This window comes from Haliotis rufescens, unplaced genomic scaffold (genome assembly GCF_023055435.1).
Source record: "Haliotis rufescens isolate VD_foot unplaced genomic scaffold, xgHalRufe1.0.p SCAF_8, whole genome shotgun sequence".
NCBI lineage: Eukaryota > Metazoa > Mollusca > Gastropoda > Lepetellida > Haliotidae > Haliotis > Haliotis rufescens.
Window position 1 is genome coordinate 15,281,844 of NW_025964372.1, and position 20,291 is coordinate 15,302,134.

Sequence of the window (20,291 nt, forward strand, 5' to 3'; positions counted from 1 at the left end):
ACCGTGTAGGCATACAGACAACCATGCGTCACACAAACCGTGACCTTGTAGGCATACAGACAACCATGTTTCACACAAACACCATGTTGGCACACAGACAACCATGCGTCACACAGGCACCATGTAGGCATACAGAGAACCATGCGTCACACAAACACCATGTAGGCATACAGACAACCATGCGTCACACAAACCGTGACCATGTAGGCATACAGACAACCATGCGTCATACAAACCGTGACCGTGTATGCATACAGACAACCATGCGTCACACAAACACCATGTAGGCATACAGACAACCATGCGTCACACAACACCATGTAGGCATACAGACAACCATGCGTCACACAGGCACCATGTAGGCATACAGACAACCATGCGTCACACAACACCACGTAGGCATACAGACAACCATGTTTCACACAAACACCATGTAGGCATACAGACAACCATGCGTCACACAGACACCATGTAGGCATACAGACAACCATGTGTCAGACAATTGACGCCTTCCGCATACTCTCTCTCTCTCTCTCTCTCTCTGATTTTTTAGTCATGTTATAGTCATCCGTTTTGTTTAGCTCTGTATGTTCTCTCTCTCTCTCTCTCTCTCTCTCTCTCTCTCTCTCTCTCTCTCTCTCTCTCTCTCTTTCTTTCTTTCCCTCTCTCGGGCGGCTAAAACAATGAAATCTTTTGCCATTTTTACTATCAATCAACCTCTCTATTATAAGCGACAAAATCCGTTCCATATTCATTTAGACTCTCTGCCAAAAACAGAGTCGATTGTACGATTCCGACAATATCATGATCATGTGTTTATGAATCACTATCAAATAATGATGATGCCAGGTGTTTGCAAAAAGGTGAGCGTATCCTGCACCACCTGTTGCACATGCAAAGGCAAGTCAATTGTTCACCTGAAACATAGGAACATATGCTATTAAACTTTTTGAAAGCTTTACTAGGAGCTTGAATGTTGAAACCTTGATCAACTTCTGAGCAAGGCTTGTAAGGCGCTCTTTGAAATACTGGTAGAAAGAGCATGCTCGATTGTACCTCAAAATGCTGGAGCTGCAGGAATATTGACTGTTGACTGTTGGACTATTGAAGAATTTCATGAACAAAATAATCCTTATTGATTCTATAAGACCAGATCACATTTGATATTGTTTTATTTTCAAAGTGTTTTATCCGTCGATATTACACACACGCATATAATTATAATTAACAATAGATATGATTGTCTCAGGGCTATATGCACCATCTGAAATCGAGACGTTTTTGCCTGGTTGCTGGAGACAACGATTACTTTGGTGAAAATGTGTCTGTCTATTTCCCCCTTTCTTCCTGACCGGACCTCCGATATTTATATTACCTCTAGGGGTACGTGACTGCCGATATATTTATTCCAAATAGGTTTTTTTAATCCGTTTACGGAGCGTGTGATTTTTACACTTTCACTTGGACATTTAAATACTTTCTACGAATGCAATGAATTTTTCCCTTGGGAATTGACTTAATGTATTTAGTAAAATTGATATTCGCAATCACCTTTCACGCTATTTCCATTTTAGCATGTTTAAATATATGAACAAATATAGAGCTCCAAAGACATCCAAAGATTTCTGTTTTGTCCAGTTCTAAATTTGTTTGTGGAATCAATGACTACAGTGAGTGAGTGAGTGAGTGAGTGAGTATGGTTTTAGCAATATTCCAGCAATATCACGGCGGGGGACACCAGAAATGGGCTTCACACATTGTACCCATGTCAGGATTCGAACCCGGGTCTTCGGCGTGACGAGCAAACGCTTTAACCACTAGGCTACCCGACCGCCCTCATCAATGACTACAAATGAGTATGTGAGTATGTGAGTATGGTTTTTGCCCACCTTTAGAAATACTCCAGCTGCATCACATCAGGGGACACCACAAATGGGCTTCCAACATTGTACCCACGTGGGAATCGAACCCGGGCCTTCGGTGTGACGATCGAACGCCTTAAGCTCTGGACTACCCCACCGCCCCTCAATCACTACAATCTCTACAAGCACCATCGAACAAAGTAGGTGAGGTGAGGTGGGATTTAACGTTCCGGTCAAGATTAATGCACTTAAGTAGCGACGTGCAAGAGTGAGCGTGTTAGTGTGTGTGTGTGTTAGTGTGTGTGTTAGTGTGTGTGTTAGTGTGTGTGTGTGTGTGTGTGTGTGTGTGTGTGTGTGTGTGTGTGTGTGTGTGTGTGTGTGTGTGTGTGTGTGTGTGTGTGTGTGTGCCCGTACTTATCCGGACGTATGCCTATTTTACAATGCTAGCCCACCGGGATACATGTCACAGTTTAACACGAATAGGTGAGGTGACTCAGACACAGTATACTGACTCCGAGCCGACCAGTCCTTGTTTTAGCCCCTAATGCCGAGCGCCTGACAGGGTAACAACAAGTACCATCTTTTAACGTCATTTGGTATGACGCGGCCGGGGATCGAACCCCGGATCTTCCGCTCTCCGGGCAGACGCTCTACCACTAGACCACGGAGGCCTTCTCTTACAAAGTAACATACACCCGGCGATGATGGCATCATTGACAATCTCCCAAGGGAGGACAAAACACTTGCTATTACCAACAGCTTTATTGACGTTTCTACATTACAGGTGAATGTGGGTCCTTCTTATGTGCACTTGACGTCCTCTGGCTTCAGTGCATTCACCTCGGCACACTGGACTCGGTCAACGGGGTTCTCCCTGTTGTTCGGATCACTGCAGTACATGTTCTTGAAACGCTGAAGACAGGAGGAGAGTGAGTGAGTGAAATGGATACCTATCGCTCTTTGGGTAGTACATGATACTACTTCGGTCATTGTGTAATGTGTGATCAAATATGAAAGTAACACAGGCTATCAACGTTTAATTCGAACCCATGACTAACGGAATAAGTAGAGTGAGTGATTGCTGTGTTATGCCGCTTTCACAGTATTCATGTCAAATCTGGACAGGGTAAACCAACAATGGGCTTCCTACAAATGAAGTGAACCGACGTGACGAGTGAACGATTGAGCATCTGGTCTTTGGGCATATGGGAAGGTATTCGAAATGAAAGTTTTGTATTACTAAACCAGTGACATTATCACATGTCATGAAATTACAATACTGATATCGGAGAGTGGTGTGTGTAACTCGGGATTTAAAGGGACTTAATATATAACTCCGTTATAACTATATCTTAATTAAGTATATGAAGAAAACAATGGTTAACACTCATTGAAAATAATGACTTGGTTTGTTTGCGAATTTTTCGCACTATTGACCTTCTTTATATCCTGATTGTTGATTTACTTACAGTGTATTGCGCCGCTAGGAAGTCGGCATTAGTAAAATCTGAAAAATAGATAAAAAAGTAAGTGAATGTTGCTTTACGTCGCTTTAATTCCAGCTAAATCGCGACTGTCTGTTAATAGCCATTGTTAACACGGGATTAACTCCATGAGCAGCGACTCACGCCGTCGGGTACGATGACACATGGTCAATACACATCTTAATACGTAATGTTGCAGGTTGGGCACCTTGAATCAAACTATTTCACAAATCATTTCGGACACTAGTTTTACTTGGGCACTAACACAATGTGACGTTTTCATGATGTTCTCTATCAGTTTAGTTCGTCATTCCGACGCTGTAAGACAGGGACATTGCGATCCACTTAGCCTGTTCTGGACGGAAATGTTACTGTTATAGATATTCCATGATTCATTAAATCGTTAGACGTTACACGGAATGTCGCCCACTGAAACCACCAGCGAAAGGACACAAACCTTAAAAATATATCTTACTTAATGTCTTGAAGTCGTCTGCGGTCCAAAAGCCATCTTTGTTGCCGTCGAATAATTTGAACATGAATCGGCCGTTTCGGTCGGAGAAGCCATACCTACACGTCCATCTGGCCACGACCTCCCACTCTTGCATGATGCAAAGGTCATCTGTAGGTCAAATTATAAAACACCAAGTTTTTTCTCAAATATCGTGCTCCACAATCATAGCCATATTGTTACCAAACACAAAATATAGAAGTGAGGCTAAAATATGTAAAAAAAAATGATTTTAGACGTTTTCAAGAAACGTTTTTCTGATATTTCAACATGAGCACGGGTTTGAGCTAATATGATATTCTTAGAAGAATAAGGAAAGCGGGAACAAAGAAATGGTAAAACATCCTCATAGTTAGATTGCAGCCTCAGATGGTGGAGTCTTTTTTACTTTTTCTACGGTACTTGATCATGTCATAAATGCAATAACACACACACACACACACACACACACACACACACACACACACACACACACACACACACAAACACACACACACACACACACAAACACGCGCGCACACGCACGCACGCACACGCATGCACGCACGCACACACACGCGCACGCACGCACGCACGCACGCACGCACGCACACACACACACACACAAAAACACACACACACACACGACCTTCAAGGTTATGAAATGGCCGGTCACTAAACAGAACTTACCGTCGTAGTTGTAATACAGGACGTCTTTGGCGATGTCACTGCCGTCCACTCTGCCGTCACCGTTGACGTCGTTGTCCAGCAAAGCAGCACAGAACTTCCCCACCAGCTGCTCGGGAGGGTTGCAGTGGTTCAACAGGTTAAAATAAAACCTTCAAAAGTGAGTGAGTGAGTGAGTGAGTGATAACAGTTACCGATCAAGACCACCCGGTAAAATTAATTCGCCCTTTACGACAAGAATAGATTTATGGGGATCTGTTCTAACGGGATGTTTGGTATTAGGAGATATAATCGTAGCAATTGCAGTATGATAACAGCTTATTTAGAATATTTTTCAAATCAGGTGTTACAGTTTTCGTGAATGTCTTGATATACCTGGAGAATCCACAGGTCCCACAGAAGAGGAGGGCAAACACGGTGAGTCGGAGGGCAAGCATTCTGTGAAATAAAACACAGGCAAGTAATAACGTTTCTATTTGACAGGATCTGTGCAGTGTCATTGCGTATGAGCTGCGTAGCAATGTATTGGTCGATAACACGAACATAAGTCAAACCATTGAAGTACACAGTTCATCAACCTAGATGCTTTCTCAGTTGTCACACAGGATTGTTGTTGTTGAAACCGGCAACCACATCAAACCTGATCAAAGCTGCTTCAAGACGGGACACTCATTGATCATATATTAAGACCCGAAAATGAAATAAAAAAGCACAGTTAAACAGGAAATACACAGTCGCAGTATTTCTGGACTTCGGCAAAGCCTTCGACATGGTATGGCATGACGGAGTCCTCACAAAACTAGCACGAAATGGAGTTGAAGTAAACATGGCAAACTTCACAGACAGCTTCCTGCATAACAGGTCACTATCAGTTAAAATAGGGACCAATCAATCTGATCCTATGTCACTGGACAATGGCAGCATTATACCCCTAACCCTCTTTAACATCATGATCAATGATCTATATGATAATGTCAACTCATCTACCCCAACTTCTAAATTCGCTGATGACGGAGTAATATGGATCACAGACAGAGATATTTCACAAATAGACGACTGGGACACCCGTGCCCCCTAAACACTTAAAACAGCAACATAATCAAGCAGGGGTTTCGGAAACAATTTATCCACGATGTGTTAGAGGGAAACCCATTAGTTATAGTCGTTGTATCAGTAGTTATACTCTCTATGTGATATTGTCAAACTATATTATACAAGAGGGAATGCAAAAGTTAATTACATCTATACAAGATTATCATTGAATTGTGTTGTAAGGTATTTTAGTAAAATACGAAAAGTACGAACCTGTCTGAATGCACTGGATAACGACTCTAGCTTTGGCCAGATCCGTTTTAGACTATTCACACAGCAGCTAGCTCCGCCCCAATTGGAGGCAGACGCTTGGAGCTTTACCAGGTGAGGGTCCAGAGGAGGGGTGTCCACGTTTTGCTAACTTCAGCTGAGAATCGTGTCCGTTTACGCTGAAGGGAACTATATCTGTCAATATAATTTTTCTGTAATATATGTCACTTTCGACAGTCGGAAGAAATAAAAGAGAGAGAGAGAGAGAGAGAGAGAGAGAGAGAGTACCGAACTAAACAAAACGGATGTCTAAATGACTACAAAATCAGAGAGAGCGAGAGAGAGTATACGGAAGGCGTCAATCGTTAGTAACAATAGCAATCATTCGGGCATCTGGCCAAGACTTATTATTTACAGGCAACCGCTTCAAGTGCGACGTTAAACAACACAGAAACAAACATCAGGTAAAGGCTCTGTCCCGTGGGTATTCGAGTTCTGGGTCAATTTATGCCTTGACATTGTATCCTTCCAACATTCGTTTTACTGCAGTGCTTGCCGAGTTGCATGTACATCGAGGTTCTCACAAGGGCCTAAAAAGTTCGTTCGTTGGATTTTATTTTATTTAAACAATCAGTTGGAATTGTATACATCCATTTAAGCAATACTATTGCTAATTTTACAGTGAAAAAGTTCATCCGAATTATATAATCTCAATAAATCCCGAGCTGACAAGAAATAAAACATTTAGCCATTTCTCCTCACAAATGTGCAAGAGAAATATTTCAATCCTCAACATTCGGAGAAGAGACTGAAATATTTGATTTTTATGATATCAAAAAATAATTTTTTAAGTCAAATATTTTCTATATATTTATTAAATAGGAAAATGTACTTGCATGTTTCTATTTTTGTTTGCAGAAAGACGTGGATCTGTGTTAATGAATCAAGGTAAGAGTAACTGGATTAAAGTGAACATCAAAGGCGCTTTCAGACACGTTCTACATAATTGCCATTTTTCGTCCACCCTAATACAAACCAGACCCAATAAAGCCTGTACTTAGACACGCCGGATAGGGTGTCTGCATACGAAGAAACCTTTGGATTTTGAACTACACACACGAAGTAGACCTTTCATTGCCTTTGATGTTACCTGAGTTGTTTTGAGGCATCATAGATGCATCCCATTGATTTGTTATTGTTTTTGATAGATTAACTAATCAACATCAAACATGATCATTGCAAAATATATTTTTTAGTTTAAGTGTCAGTTACGAAAGTCGAAGAAGAGACATCAGAAGTGGATGGTATCGGAAGTTTATTCCAGCAGCTTGTGGGGGTAGATCTCTATGTGGGAGGGGCTATTTTCAGACGCTATAGAAGAAATCGAGACTGGATTTCCTGGCGCTGCTTTGACAAAGACTGTGGATCGATTGCTTCTACATCAGACGACATCGTCACAATGGTTAGCAATCACCACAATCAACCGCTTTTTCAGAATGACATGAAGGTAAGTGTCGTTCATAAATTAAATACCCTGTTAAAAATATATTACCACCGTAACATAAATAGTTAACAAACAGTACCAAATTTACTAATTCTTTTATTGGATGTTAGTTTATTAGATGCGTATTTAAAATCCAGAGTTGATTTAGCCATTTGTTTTTATTGAAGATGTTTATTGATTTGAAATGTCATGTGAACCATGGTTCAGTAAAACATAGTAATACTAATGATGTGTTATGGAAACTATTTCAGGACTCTTGTAATTATTATAATATTTATTCATTTCAGGTGAGGCAGACTCCAGCGAGCATCCACATCTTAGCCAAAGTCATCTCTAGATCCAATGCCATCTATGTTGGATGAAGAGGCCATCAAACTGGAGCTCATGTAGTCTCCCAGATGCCAACATTTAAAACGTGTCGCACAAGAAGATCCGTTCTTCCGAAGAGACCGACCATCAGACAAGACCTGTTCACAGCAGATAGATTTTTTACTTCGAACAGTTCCTGCTGAAGGATGACTCAGTGGACAACCGAATGCGGATCTTCGCCACTGACAGCACTTGTTGCATCTGTCTTCATCTTATCTATGTCATCAATGTAATGTTAATTATGTAAATGTATATAAATGTTTTATTGTACAGAATATAATATTGTACACATAAATCATGAAATGTATTGCCAATAAATGAACTGAAGGAAGTAGAAAAAAAACGTTTTATATTTTATCTAATTGACAAAATAGTCGGAGACGGTATGTATATATAAATTCACACACAGCTGAACATATATGTAGTCACACACCTAAAACCGGATCTCCTGGGTACGAAATCTGTATTAACTGGCAAGATGAACATGGGTTGAACCTATCTAGTGTAATAGCCTAATTGGTCAAATGCACAATGTGGACCTGTTTCACCTCCCCCAACTCAGAAGGTATGCTTCGTGTGCATTAACCCCGGACAGGTCGACTGAAGAGTTCTGTGATGACTACACTGAAGGGGTATTCTATTGTACAGCTGGACAGACTTATACTTGTCATACGTCGCTTTGACCTGGACACAGTGACTTCCGAACACAGGGCATTTGTACCTGGTGGCTTCACAACGTCCGGCAGCCTCGTGCTATAAACGTTCACCAAACATCCGAATCTCGTTATTGAAATGAATGACAACTAGATCATGTCTGCACGACAGAGTGGATATCTAAAGGTCATTGTCATCGATGTGCCACCATGTCTGACTTTATGATTGCATGTTCGTCTTTATGACTGCATGTATTCCTGCGTGGTATAAATGAATGCTTGTCCGTTTGACCGCATGGTCATCCGTGTGACTGCATGGTGTGACTTGAGCAAGCTTTTCTGTATGACTGAATGGTTTTTGTATGCCTACATGGTGTCTGTGTAACGCATGGTTGTCTGTATGCCTACATGGTGTCTGTGTAACGCATGGTTGTCTGTATGCCTACATGGTGTCTGTGTAACGCATGGTTGTCTGTATGCCTACAAAGTGTCTGTATGACTACATGATTGTCTGTATGACTACATGATTTGCTATATGACTGCATGATTTCTTGTATGACTGTGTGGTTGTCTGTACGACTGCATGATTTATTGTGTGACTGCATGGTTGTCTGTATGCCTGCACGGTGTCTGTACGACGCATGGTTGTCTGTATGCCTGCACGGTGTCTGTACGACGCATGGTTGTCTGTATGACTACATGGTGTCTGTGTGTACGCATGATTGTCTGTATGCCTACATGGTGTCTGTGTGACGCATGGTTGTCTGTATGCCTACATGGTGTTGTATGACGCATGATTGTCTGTATGCCTACATGGTGTCTGTGTGACACATGGTTGTCTGTATGCCTACATGGTGTTGTGTGACGCATGATTGTCTGTATGCCTACATGGTGTCTGTGTGACGCATGGTTGTCTGTATGACTACATGGTCACGGTTTGTGTGACGCATGGTTGTCGGTATGCCTACATGGTGTTTGTGTGACGCATGGTTGTCTGTATGCCTACATGGTGTTGTGTGACGCATGGTTGTCTGTATGCCTACATGGTGTTTGTGTGATGCATGGTTGTCTGTATGACTACATGGTCACGGTTTGTGTGACGCATGGTTGTCTGTATGCCTACATGGTGTTTGTGTGACGCATGATTGTCTGTATGCCTACATGGTGTCTGTGTGACGCATGGTTGTCTGTATGCCTACATGGTGTCTGTGTGACGCATGGTTGTCTGTATGACTACATGATTTGCTGTACGACTGCATGATTTATTGTGTGACTGCATTGTTGTCTGTGTCACGCATGGTTGTCTCTACAACTGCATGATTTCCTGTACGACTGCAAAGTTTCCTGTACGACTGCAAAGTTTCCTGTATGTCTGCATAATTTCCTGTATGACTGCACAATTTCTTGTATGACTGCATGGTTGTCGTTACGACTGCATGGCTGTTGTTACGACTGCGTGGTTTCCTGTACGAGTGTCAGGTTGTCTGTACGAGTGCGTGGTTGTCTGTACGACTGCGTGGTTTCCTGTACGAGTGTCAGGTTGTCTGTACGACTGCGTGGTTGTCTGTACGACTGCGTGGTTTCCTGTACGAGTGTCAGGTTGTCTGTACGACTGCGTGGTTGTCTGTACGACTGCGTGGTTTCCTGTACGAGTGTCAGGTTGTCTGTACGACTGCGTGGTTTCCTGTACGAGTGTCAGGTTGTCTGTACGACTGCGTGGTTTCCTGTACGAGTGTCAGATTGTCTGTACGACTGCGTGGTTGGCTGTACGACTGCGTGGTTTCCTGTACGACTGCGTGGTTTCCTGTACGAGTGTCAGGTTGTCTGTACGACTGGGTCGTTGTCTGTACGTCTGCGTGGTTTCCTGTACGAGTGTCAGGTTGTCTGTACGACTGCGTGGTTTCCTGTACGACTGCGTGGTTTCCTGTACGAGTGTCAGGTTGTCTTTACGACTGCAAGGTTTCCTGTACGACTGCAAGGTTTCCTGTACGACTGCAAGGTTTCCTGTACGACTGCATGATTTCCTCTACTAGTGCCAGGTTGTCTGTACGACTGCGTGGTTTCCTGTACGACTGCGTGGTTTCCTGTACGACTACGTGGTTTCCTGTACGAGTGTCAGGTTGTCTGTACGACTGCGTGGTTTCCTGTACGAGTGTCAGGTTGTCTGTACGACTGCGTGGTTTCCAGTACGAGTGTCAGGTTGTCTGTACGACTGCGTGGTTGTCTGTACGACTGCGTGGTTTCCTGTACGACTGCGTGGTTTCCTGTACGAGTGTCAGGTTGTCTGTACGGCTGCGTGGTTTCCTGTACGACTGCGTGGTTTCCTGTACGAGTGTCAGGTTGTCTGTACGACTGCGTGGTTTCCTGTACGAGTGTCAGGTTGTCTGTACGACTGCGTGGTTGTCTGTACGACTGCGTGGTTTCCTGTACGACTGCGTGGTTTCCTGTTTCCTGTACGAGTGTCAGGTTGTCTGTACGACTGCGTGGTTTCCTGTACGAGTGTCAGGTTGTCTGTACGACTGCGTGGTTGTCTTTACGACTGCGTGGTTTCCTGTACGACTGCGTGGTTTCCTGTACGACTGCGTGGTTTCCTGTACGAGTGTCAGGTTGTCTGCACGACTGCGTGGTTTCCTGTACGAGTGTCAGGTTGTCTGTACGACTGCGTGGTTTCCTGTACGAGTGTCAGGTTGTCTGTACGACTGCGTGGTTTCCTGTACGAGTGTCAGGTTGTCTGTACGACTGCGTGGTTTCCTGTACGAGTGTCAGGTTGTCTGTACGACTGCGTGGTTTCCTGTACGAGTGTCAGGTTGTCTGTACGACTGCGTGGTTGTCTTTACGACTGCGTGATTTCCTGGGTGACTGTATGACTGTATCGTGTCCTGTCTTACTGCAAAGTTCCTGTAAGACTGCATGGTTTCTTGTATGACTGCATGGATCTCTGTATGACTGCGTACTTGTCTGTTTTACTGCATGGGTGTCTGTATGACTGCTTGGGTGTCTGTATGAATGCGTAGCTGCCACTTTAACTACAGGGTTATGTGCATGGCTTTGTTTGAGTGCATTTGTCTCTATATGACCGTTGTGAATATGTGAGACTGCATTGGTACTATCTATATAATATGTGTTGTTTGTGACTGCACTCAGCGAATGGTTGAGTGCTTACAGTGTGTATTTCTGACTTCATGCTTCATATTTGATATAATTTCTAAGAGTGCATGGCAGTCTACAAACAGTTAGGCAATTCTGAAACACTCATGGCTGTCCCTACCTTATCCAAAAAGTACGTTTAAAAGTTTGCCACACTGATGCCTGACTGTGAGTACTTCTACAGTGATTCATATTTTCCATACATGGTAATACATGATGCACGTGTAGAGATCACAAGCTGCACCAATCTGCACCGTCACTGTGCATCACGACATACACGCATGCCCTCCTTGGAAACACACATGTAATCATTTTTCATATTTACTCACAGTACCTTAAGTATATAAATATTTACGTTGATAGAAACACAGGTTCAGTTTTCTGCGCTCTAAATGACTTGCAGTTTGTAGAATTAAGGGGGAAGGGGGAGGGTCATGGCACAGTATCAACAGAGTTCAAAATATCCAGATTAAAAACTGTTCAGGTCTCAAGGGTTCAAATAAAGAAACCGTATTTCCTGCGCCGTTGGAGTAGGTGAATGAGTTGTACACTGGCCAAAGACGCCCTGAATGCGTACAGAATGTGATGTCTGGGTTCGGATCCGAGGTTCGCCCCGATTACGATGCTTGGACTGTCAGCGTCAAAATACTATCTCGTCATATGATCTCAACTCTTAAAACGTTGACAGCTTTTTACCTGGACTTTTTACACTTTGGGCAATCCCCCTTACGTATCAAACTGCAAGACGTACAGAGCAACGTAATACTGAACCTGTGTTTCTACCAACGTAAATATTTATATACTTAAGGTACTGTAAGTAAATATGAAATGTGGTCGCATGTGTGTTTTCTAGGAGGGCATGCGTGTATGTCGTGATGCACAGTGACGGTGCAGATTGTTGCAGCTTGTGATCTCTATAGGTGCATCATGCATTACCATGTATGGAAAATAAGCATCACTGTAGAAGTTCACACAGTCAGGCATCACTATGTGTGGCAAAGTTATGTGAACATTATTTGGATTAGGTAGGGACAGCAATGCGTGTTTCAGATTTGCCCTATTGCCTAATCTTACTAATAACATCAAACATGAAGCATGAAGTCAGAAATACACACTGTGTAAAACACTCAACCTATCACCTAATGCAGTCATAAAAAACACATATTTCTACTGCTAACACCAGTGTAGTCTCACATATTCACCCTGGGCTCAAGTGCACTCATACAAATAACACAGCATCCATGAAGACAACCATGTAGTTAAAGTGACAGTATTTCCTGCGCCCGTTGGAGTAGGTGAATGGGTTGTACACAGGCCAAAGTCGCCCTGAATGCGTACAGAATGCGATGTCTGGGTTCGGATCCGAGGTTCGCCCCGATTACGATGCTTGGACTGTCAGCGCCACACCTGTGTGTTCGTATGTTTGTTGTTTCACGCCGCATTCAGCAATATTCCAGCTATATGATGGCGGTCTGTAAATAATCGAGTCTAGAAAAGACAATCCAGTGATTGACATCATGAGCAACGATCTATGCAAGAGAGAGCGAGAGAGAGAGAGAGAGAGAGAGAGAGAGAGAGAGAGAGAGAGAGAGAGAGAGAGAGAGTGGAACGTGTTTTGTCGCTTATATGAAGTTAATGTCAGTAAAAGGTTAAGTAAATGTGAGAGGGAGGATGCTTGATAGCAAAAATGGCAAAAGATTTAATTGATTTAACACTGTTTTTTCAGACGTCCGTGAATCCCATTCTTGCAAAATGGCCTGAATAGTGCTAAAGGCGGTGCAAAACCCTTCTCACCCTCAATGTAACGGTTGCGTGCACACATTCAATTAAACCCCAGATTCCGAACAAAAGTACACCGACGGTACACTAAACGAATATCAGTATTTTGTGCAGATGTAGAAGGCACTGTCGGACCAACACGGCAAATAATCCCAGCACTAAATATTGCAAACACGTACGGATGTGCGTCCTGTCTGGAGCCCCACTTTGATTGATAGGTTGAGTTTGCTGACTAACAAGCAAAGCAGGGCTCTGCTCCAAGAAACAAACCCACCAAGCCTGGCTCTGCAGTTGCTCGCTAGAAGGGTCGAGAATGAAGGTGAGCTCGAAATGAACTGGGCATCCACTTCGTTTTAAAGCTTTGTTAAGTATTATTAACATAGAAATCCTAATCAGTGTGAGTTATATAGAATGTCCATTGTTTTGCTGTTGATGTCTGTTGTCATGTGGTTGACTTTAATTCTGTTCAGTTAGAATGTACTATTCAAGAATGCTTTAAGACCTTTTTGTGAAAATGTTCGGGAAAATTGTGTTCTGATGTTAGTATGTATATCACTCATTATCATTCGTTAAAATAATTTATCAATATCACCAACGTAATGTATTCAATAAATAACGTTTTAACGTCTTGCAGAATTAGTGTGAATATATGTTTTGGGTATTCTTCATTGTTTTGTTGTGTTGCTAAATAACAATATGCCTTTGGAGTAAAAAACTAAGCTCTTGTAAACCAAACACAGATGATGTACAGAGCGTTGTTGTGTCTGGCCCTAGTCGTGGGTTCTGTATCTGCCATGGAAAGCTGGTTCAGCAACAACAAGATGACAGAATGCGGCGACTTCCAAATCCAAACCAAGGGCAGGTGGGAACTACAAATTAGTATTTCAATCAATAGTCGTTCATTTATAATAACTACAGCTTGTAAGTCTGCTGTGGGAGAAAAGAATGAAGTGATGCACGTGTTAGACGTTTACCACTCTTGAGAAACCCGCGAGCACTGGTATGGTGCTGCCAAACCATGGGTGATAGTTAGAAGGAATGTGGGATTCGAACCCACGATAATACGGTCCCGGCACAAAATATGAGACACACATCTGCATATCTTAGACAACTGAGCCACTCGTGCGCTGGTCTTGCGTTGATATAATTGTACATTTATAACGTCATGCTATTTTAATAGAAGCGTCCTGGCTTTGGCGAAATTTTACTAAAGTTTTATTTTACCGCCTCGGGTGGTTATCCAAAGAAATACTACCGGATGGGCAACGGTTTGGTTTACATACCCGTACCAGGATACGCTGGTGGTGATCAGATTTAGATCTTTGGTTTGTCAGCACCATCTTCGTGCTCGTGGAATTCAGCAAAATAGTTATAGCCTCCGGCCTGCGTCACTTGGGGCGTTCCTCTTAAGGTAATTGAATTTATCTTCTCTTATTTTGTTCAAATGAACAATTTACTTGCCTTTGCATGCATTTGTGACGATGCCACTGGTGGGTAGGATATGATCATCGTTTCGCGAACACCTGGTCTCGTCACACGTGATAGTAATTTTAGGAGTGAGTGAGTGAGTTGGGTTTAACGCCGCTTTTAACACTATTCCAGTTATATCGCGGCGTGTCAGCTTAATGTGGAAGGGGGGGGGGGGGGGGGGGGGGGGGGGGGGGTCGGGAAGCCTAGAGGTTTAAGCGTTCGCTCGTCACGCCGAAGACCCGGGTTCGATTCCCGACATGGGTACAATGTGTGAAGCCCATTTCTGGTGTCCCCCGCCGTGATATTGCTGGAATATTGCTAAAAGCGGCGTAAAATCATACTCACTCACTCACTAATGTGGAAGGAAAGCCCGAAGTGATGCAGGTCTCAGACGTTTACCACTTCGGTGAAACCCACGAGCACGGGTATGGTGCTGACAAACCTAGAAACATAATCGGGGCGAACCGAGACTCGAACCCACAATCATAGGTTTCTGGCGTGCCCAAGGGACGCAACTCTGCACAGCGAATCACGGCGCCTTAGACGACTCGGCCAACCGTGCCCCCAGTAATTTAGGAACGCATGCTTATGATGTAGTGGGAGTCGTGCTTTGAGTCGCCCCTGACAACCATGAGCTACTGGGAACATTCTGGTACCTAGGGTCCCCATGCTGTCAGAGTTGCAGTACCCATAATATCCACAGAAAACAAATCAGTTAAAAAAGAATTTTGTCAGAGTGAAAATATTTTAGCAGAGAAAAACCGTTTCCTCCTCAAGACTAAATCTTGGTTACATCAAGTCATATTTCTTGTATATGAGTTTATTTTTTTTAGGTCGGGTGATTTAATGTGTGAGTTAATAAACATTATTTAATGTGACGCCTGACTCCATAATTTTGTATTCTCGCAGGCTCTCCAGCAAACCAATGACTGATGTTGACACGCGTCAACTTCTGGCTGACATCAAAGCTTTCGACACCAACAAAGATGGCTACGTCACTTCCGCCGAAACGAGGAACCCAACTGTTGCAGCTACCTTCGACAGTGACCTTAACCGTAAGTATTTGTTCAAAAAAGGTTATTCAGAATCACATTACGACCATGTACAACAACTAGTTTTGCTACATTGGCTTGACATCTTACCCGAGGGTATAGTGGGTACACATTGCATTCCCTGGAGGTACACTAGAAGCGTTATACGTAATATTTCCTATCCCCAAATAGCAATGATCTTGTGGGCTCGCCTGCCATAACTCACAGTGCAGAGTTAGTCCTCTTTGCTGTGCAAGGATCAGCCGATCGTTCTTTTACATTCCGCATTCACTCTGATGATGAGTCAGCAATAAATCCGTTTGTGTATTAATGTGAGTGATGGACATCTACAGCCTGCATGACATAAATGTCAGTAAATCAGAACAACGAATTATAAAAAAGGGTAGGTCGAATTGATTTGTGGAAAATATTAAACGTATACCCACGAGCGTCGGATCCTTGCACAGCAAAGAGGCACAACTCTGCTCTGCGAATTATATTATACAATACAAATACAATCATAGACGAATATTTGCGAATAACGATGCAATTAATACATGGATATGTATTTCTTTTGTCTATTTATATTTTTCTTGGGCCGGTGATGTGTCTGCGACAATGTACTGATAACTTTTGAAGAAAATATGTGTTTAACTCTGACGATATCGGATGTTCTTGTCTTTAGCAGTTAACGCTGCGGTCGATCGGTGCACCTACATTTCGTAGTTCTTGTCTTCAACAGCTGACGCTACAGTCGATCGTAACACAAATATTTCGAATGTTCTTGTCGTTTACAGTTATCGGTTTGGTCGATCGTTGCACCTGCATTTCTTATGTTGTTCTCCTGAGCAGCTAATGCTTTGGTCGTTCGTAACACCTACATTTCTTATGTTGTTCTCCTGAGCAGCTGATGCTTTGGTCGTTCGTAACACCTGCATTTCTTATGTTGTTCTCCTGAGCAGCTGATGCTTTGGTCGTTCGTAACACCTGCATTTCTTATGTTGTTCTCCTGAGCAGCTAATGCTTTGGTCGACTGTAACACCTACATTTCGTATGTTGTTCTCCTGAGCAGCTAATGCTTTGATCAACTGTAACACCTACGTTTCGTATGTTGTTCTCCTGAGCAGCTAATGCTTTGATCGACTGTAACACCTACGTTTCGTATGTTGTTCTCCTGAGCAGCTAATGCTTTGATCGACTGTAACACCTACATTTCGTATGTTGTTCTCCTGAGCAGCTAATGCTTTGATCTATTGTAACACCTACATTTCTTATGTTTTTTTGTCGTGTGCAGTTACCGCTGGAGTCGATCGTTGCACCTTCGTGATGATGGCGAAGAAGCGATATGACATCAGCACAGGTGTCGCAGCCCGCCTCTTCGACCTTCAGGACTCCAACAATGACCTCGTGATAACCGTAGCGGACCAGGACGCGGCTGCCTTCAAATTGTTGGATAAGGATGGTGGGTTCGCGATAACTTGGCAAATATTGATGTACAAAATCTTCACATGGACATCCACTCTCTACATTTTACAGTCACATTGTTTAAGGAGCACGGATGATTCAGTCGCCCGATGCAACGAAGTTCACTGAATAGACTTGCATCTCATTGGTTCGAATCCCAGATTCTTAGCTTACCTGTTCTCCTGGATTTCATCCAAAAGCATCAACAGTGTTTTGAACTTCTAACATAACGAAACAACAAAACGTATTTATTTGCTCCTTTTAATTTTCTTTAAAATGGAATACATAAAATATATAATTTATATTAGTTGGTTAAACTGGCGTTTGTTTGTGCATGGCCTTCAGTTTTCGCAAGCCATTTGACGGAAAACCCAACCAGAAACACACATAACTCCGCCAGTTCCTCAAGCTCAACACAAACATCCAGCAAGCAGATAAGTTGTGTAAATGCAAGATTGATGAGAAGTCAGCACTCAATAAAGTGTATTTGTTTGCCTGCAGGTGATGGCAAAGTGTCTGTGTGTGAAGCCTTCCAGGGATTCATGGCCGGCCTGGAGGATTTGGAAAACAAGGTCTACACCACGGAGGTATTTCATGATGCGTCAGCAATATTTAACCTTTGCTGCGACATTGTAGTTTGTACTGCTCCGCATTTACTATCCCGCATCCGATGATACCTAATACGTAACTAGGACTGACGTTTTCATCAGGTTCAAAGGTAAATGGTTTGGTTACACATGGGGTATGACATGTCCACGATTCTATGAAGGTTGCATTCTGGAAAGAGCTTGTAGATGTCGGTACAAAATCAGCATCCGACTTCAGTAGAACGTGATGTAGGCGTGAATCCTAGCTACGAGTGTTTTAGCGATCAGTAGATGTCGGGTAGTAAAGCGGCGCAATACATTGCTACTATTTCCCATCTTACTTTTAGCCCTGGACCTAGTCATGCTTCAATAAACTTAAGAAAAAGCACGACCTTACAATTCTCTCTGTAAGTGTTGTATACAATTAGCAAACGAAAACGAGATTTACTGGCCACTATTTCTGTTTCCACAGCTGAAGTATAGCAACATCGCCTACAAGTACAGGAAACCCCCACCCACATCCTAATCCGCAATGTTCGTCATGGCAACAAAGGGGCAGACGGACACGTGACCGCAAGGACGATAAATGTAATGCTTTGTTAATAAAGTGATACATACTCATCTGTTGCTTGGACTTGTCCTATTGCCTTGATGTACATACGCATACATGTATATGGCTCAGTCATCAAAGTCGCCGCCATTCGCTTTACAAAAGGTGCGTTCCTATGCGTACCAGGAACCTATGACGGGAGTCCCAGATTGTCCCTAATTTGGGGTTGATAAACACAATGGCCATGTTCGTGGCTTCAGCCCTGCATCACTTTAGACTTCCTCCCTCTGATGGAGCTCGCACGCCGTGATATGATAGAATAATGTACAAAAGCGGTCTTAAACCGATCTCGTTCCCTGTTCTGAACTCAACAATCATACAACACAAAATACCTACCTTCGCGTTTCATCTTATCTTTTAAAGGTGAAAACTACTTGCAACACAGTTATGCACCTGAACCTTTCAGAAAGTGTGATCTCCACCATGTTATTGTTTTCGAAATGGTCACTTTAATTACCACATATCAAGTAGATGACCGTCACAATACAAGTTATGTCCAATAAACTTGAACGACTGAAGGGCGGTGGTGACGCATAGTGGATAAAGCGTTGCCTGGTTCGTCTCGTTGAAGATTCTGGTTCGATTACTTACTTAGGTACAATACGCCAGACCCATTTCCCATGACGCAACGCTACCCAAGCCATGATTTTGCCAAAAGCGGCGAAAAACATCACTCAATCACTTACCCTTCATTCGGGAGATGTTCTTGTCATCATCCAAAAGCGGTATCATTTAAATCAACCTGTGTGTAAACACAAAAAAAAGTCTTGACTTTGAACTCCCTTCTCTTTCCTTAGAGGTGCGGTCTGGTAGCCTAGTGGTTAAAGCGTTCGCTCGTCACACCGAACACCCGGGTTCGATTCCCGACATGGGTACAATGTGTGAAGCCCAATTCTGGTGTCCCCCGCCGTGATATTGCTGGAATATTGCTAAGAGCGGCGTAAAACTAGACTCACTCTCTATCCTTAGTTTCATGTTCCATGTAACATGCGTTATAACAATTGCGTTTACCGTGCGTTTACCGTAAAAAAAAAACACAAATAAAAAATAGATAGGTCAAGGTCGCTTCAGGGAGTCGACCATGTGGTTGGATGTGAAACACGCATAAAGCATAATATAACATAAAAACTCTAATGTGTGAGTTGGGTTTAACGCCATTTTTAACAGTATTCCAGTTATATCATGGAGGTCTGTAAATAATCGAGTCTGGACCAGACAATCTCAGGCAACTGAGATCGATGACATGCATCAACCAAGTCAGCGAGCCTGACCACCCGATCCCGTTTGTCGCCTCTTACGACAAACATAGTCGCCTTGTACGGCAAGCATGAGTTGCTATTCTATCCTGGATTAGTGCTGGGGTAATTTGAGGTGTTGGCCCGGCAGTGCCTTCTACATCTAAACTAAACACTGATATTCGTTTAGTGTACCGTCGGTCGTGGTGACCTTTTGTTAGGGGGGGAAGACAAGAAAATAAGAATCTGGGGTTTAATTGAATGTGTGCACGCAACCGTTACATTGAGGGTGAGAAGGGTTTTGAACCGACTTTAGCACTATTCAGGCCATTTTGCAAGAATGGTATTCACGGACGGCTACAAAAGTAGTGTTAAAACAATGAAATCTGTAGCCATTTTTACTATTAAGCATCCTCCCTCTCTCATTTACTTAACCTTTTACTGACATTAACTTCATATAAGCGACAAAACCCGTTCCATATTCGTTCTCTCTCTCTCACATCAAACATACGAACACACAGGTTTGACGCTGACAGTCCAAGAATCGTAATCGGGGCGAACCTCGGATATCCGAACCCAGACATCGCATTCTGTACGCATTCAGGGCGACTTTGGCC

At 43.0% G+C, this 20,291-nt stretch overlaps 2 protein-coding genes across 2 annotated transcripts; one reads left to right on the plus strand and one right to left on the minus strand.

The window, feature by feature from the left end:
* Positions 1-2,609: 2,609 nt before the first annotated feature.
* LOC124144839 lies at positions 2,610-5,921 on the minus strand. Its single transcript, XM_046514444.2, has 6 exons — positions 5,829-5,921; positions 4,899-4,961; positions 4,527-4,675; positions 3,822-3,968; positions 3,332-3,369; positions 2,610-2,774 (listed from the first exon to the last, which is right to left on the minus strand). The coding sequence occupies exons 2-6, from the start codon at positions 4,958-4,960 to the stop codon at positions 2,664-2,666; spliced, it is 507 nt and encodes a 168-aa protein (XP_046370400.2). The 5' UTR covers position 4,961; positions 5,829-5,921; the 3' UTR covers positions 2,610-2,663.
* Positions 5,922-13,445: 7,524 nt separating this feature from the next.
* LOC124144840 lies at positions 13,446-18,450 on the plus strand. Its single transcript, XM_046514445.2, has 6 exons — positions 13,446-13,596; positions 14,018-14,139; positions 15,657-15,802; positions 17,073-17,240; positions 17,744-17,829; positions 18,302-18,450. Exons 1-6 carry the CDS (start codon positions 13,591-13,593, stop codon positions 18,353-18,355), a joined length of 582 nt encoding a protein of 193 aa, XP_046370401.1. The 5' UTR covers positions 13,446-13,590; the 3' UTR covers positions 18,356-18,450.
* Positions 18,451-20,291: the final 1,841 nt, after the last annotated feature.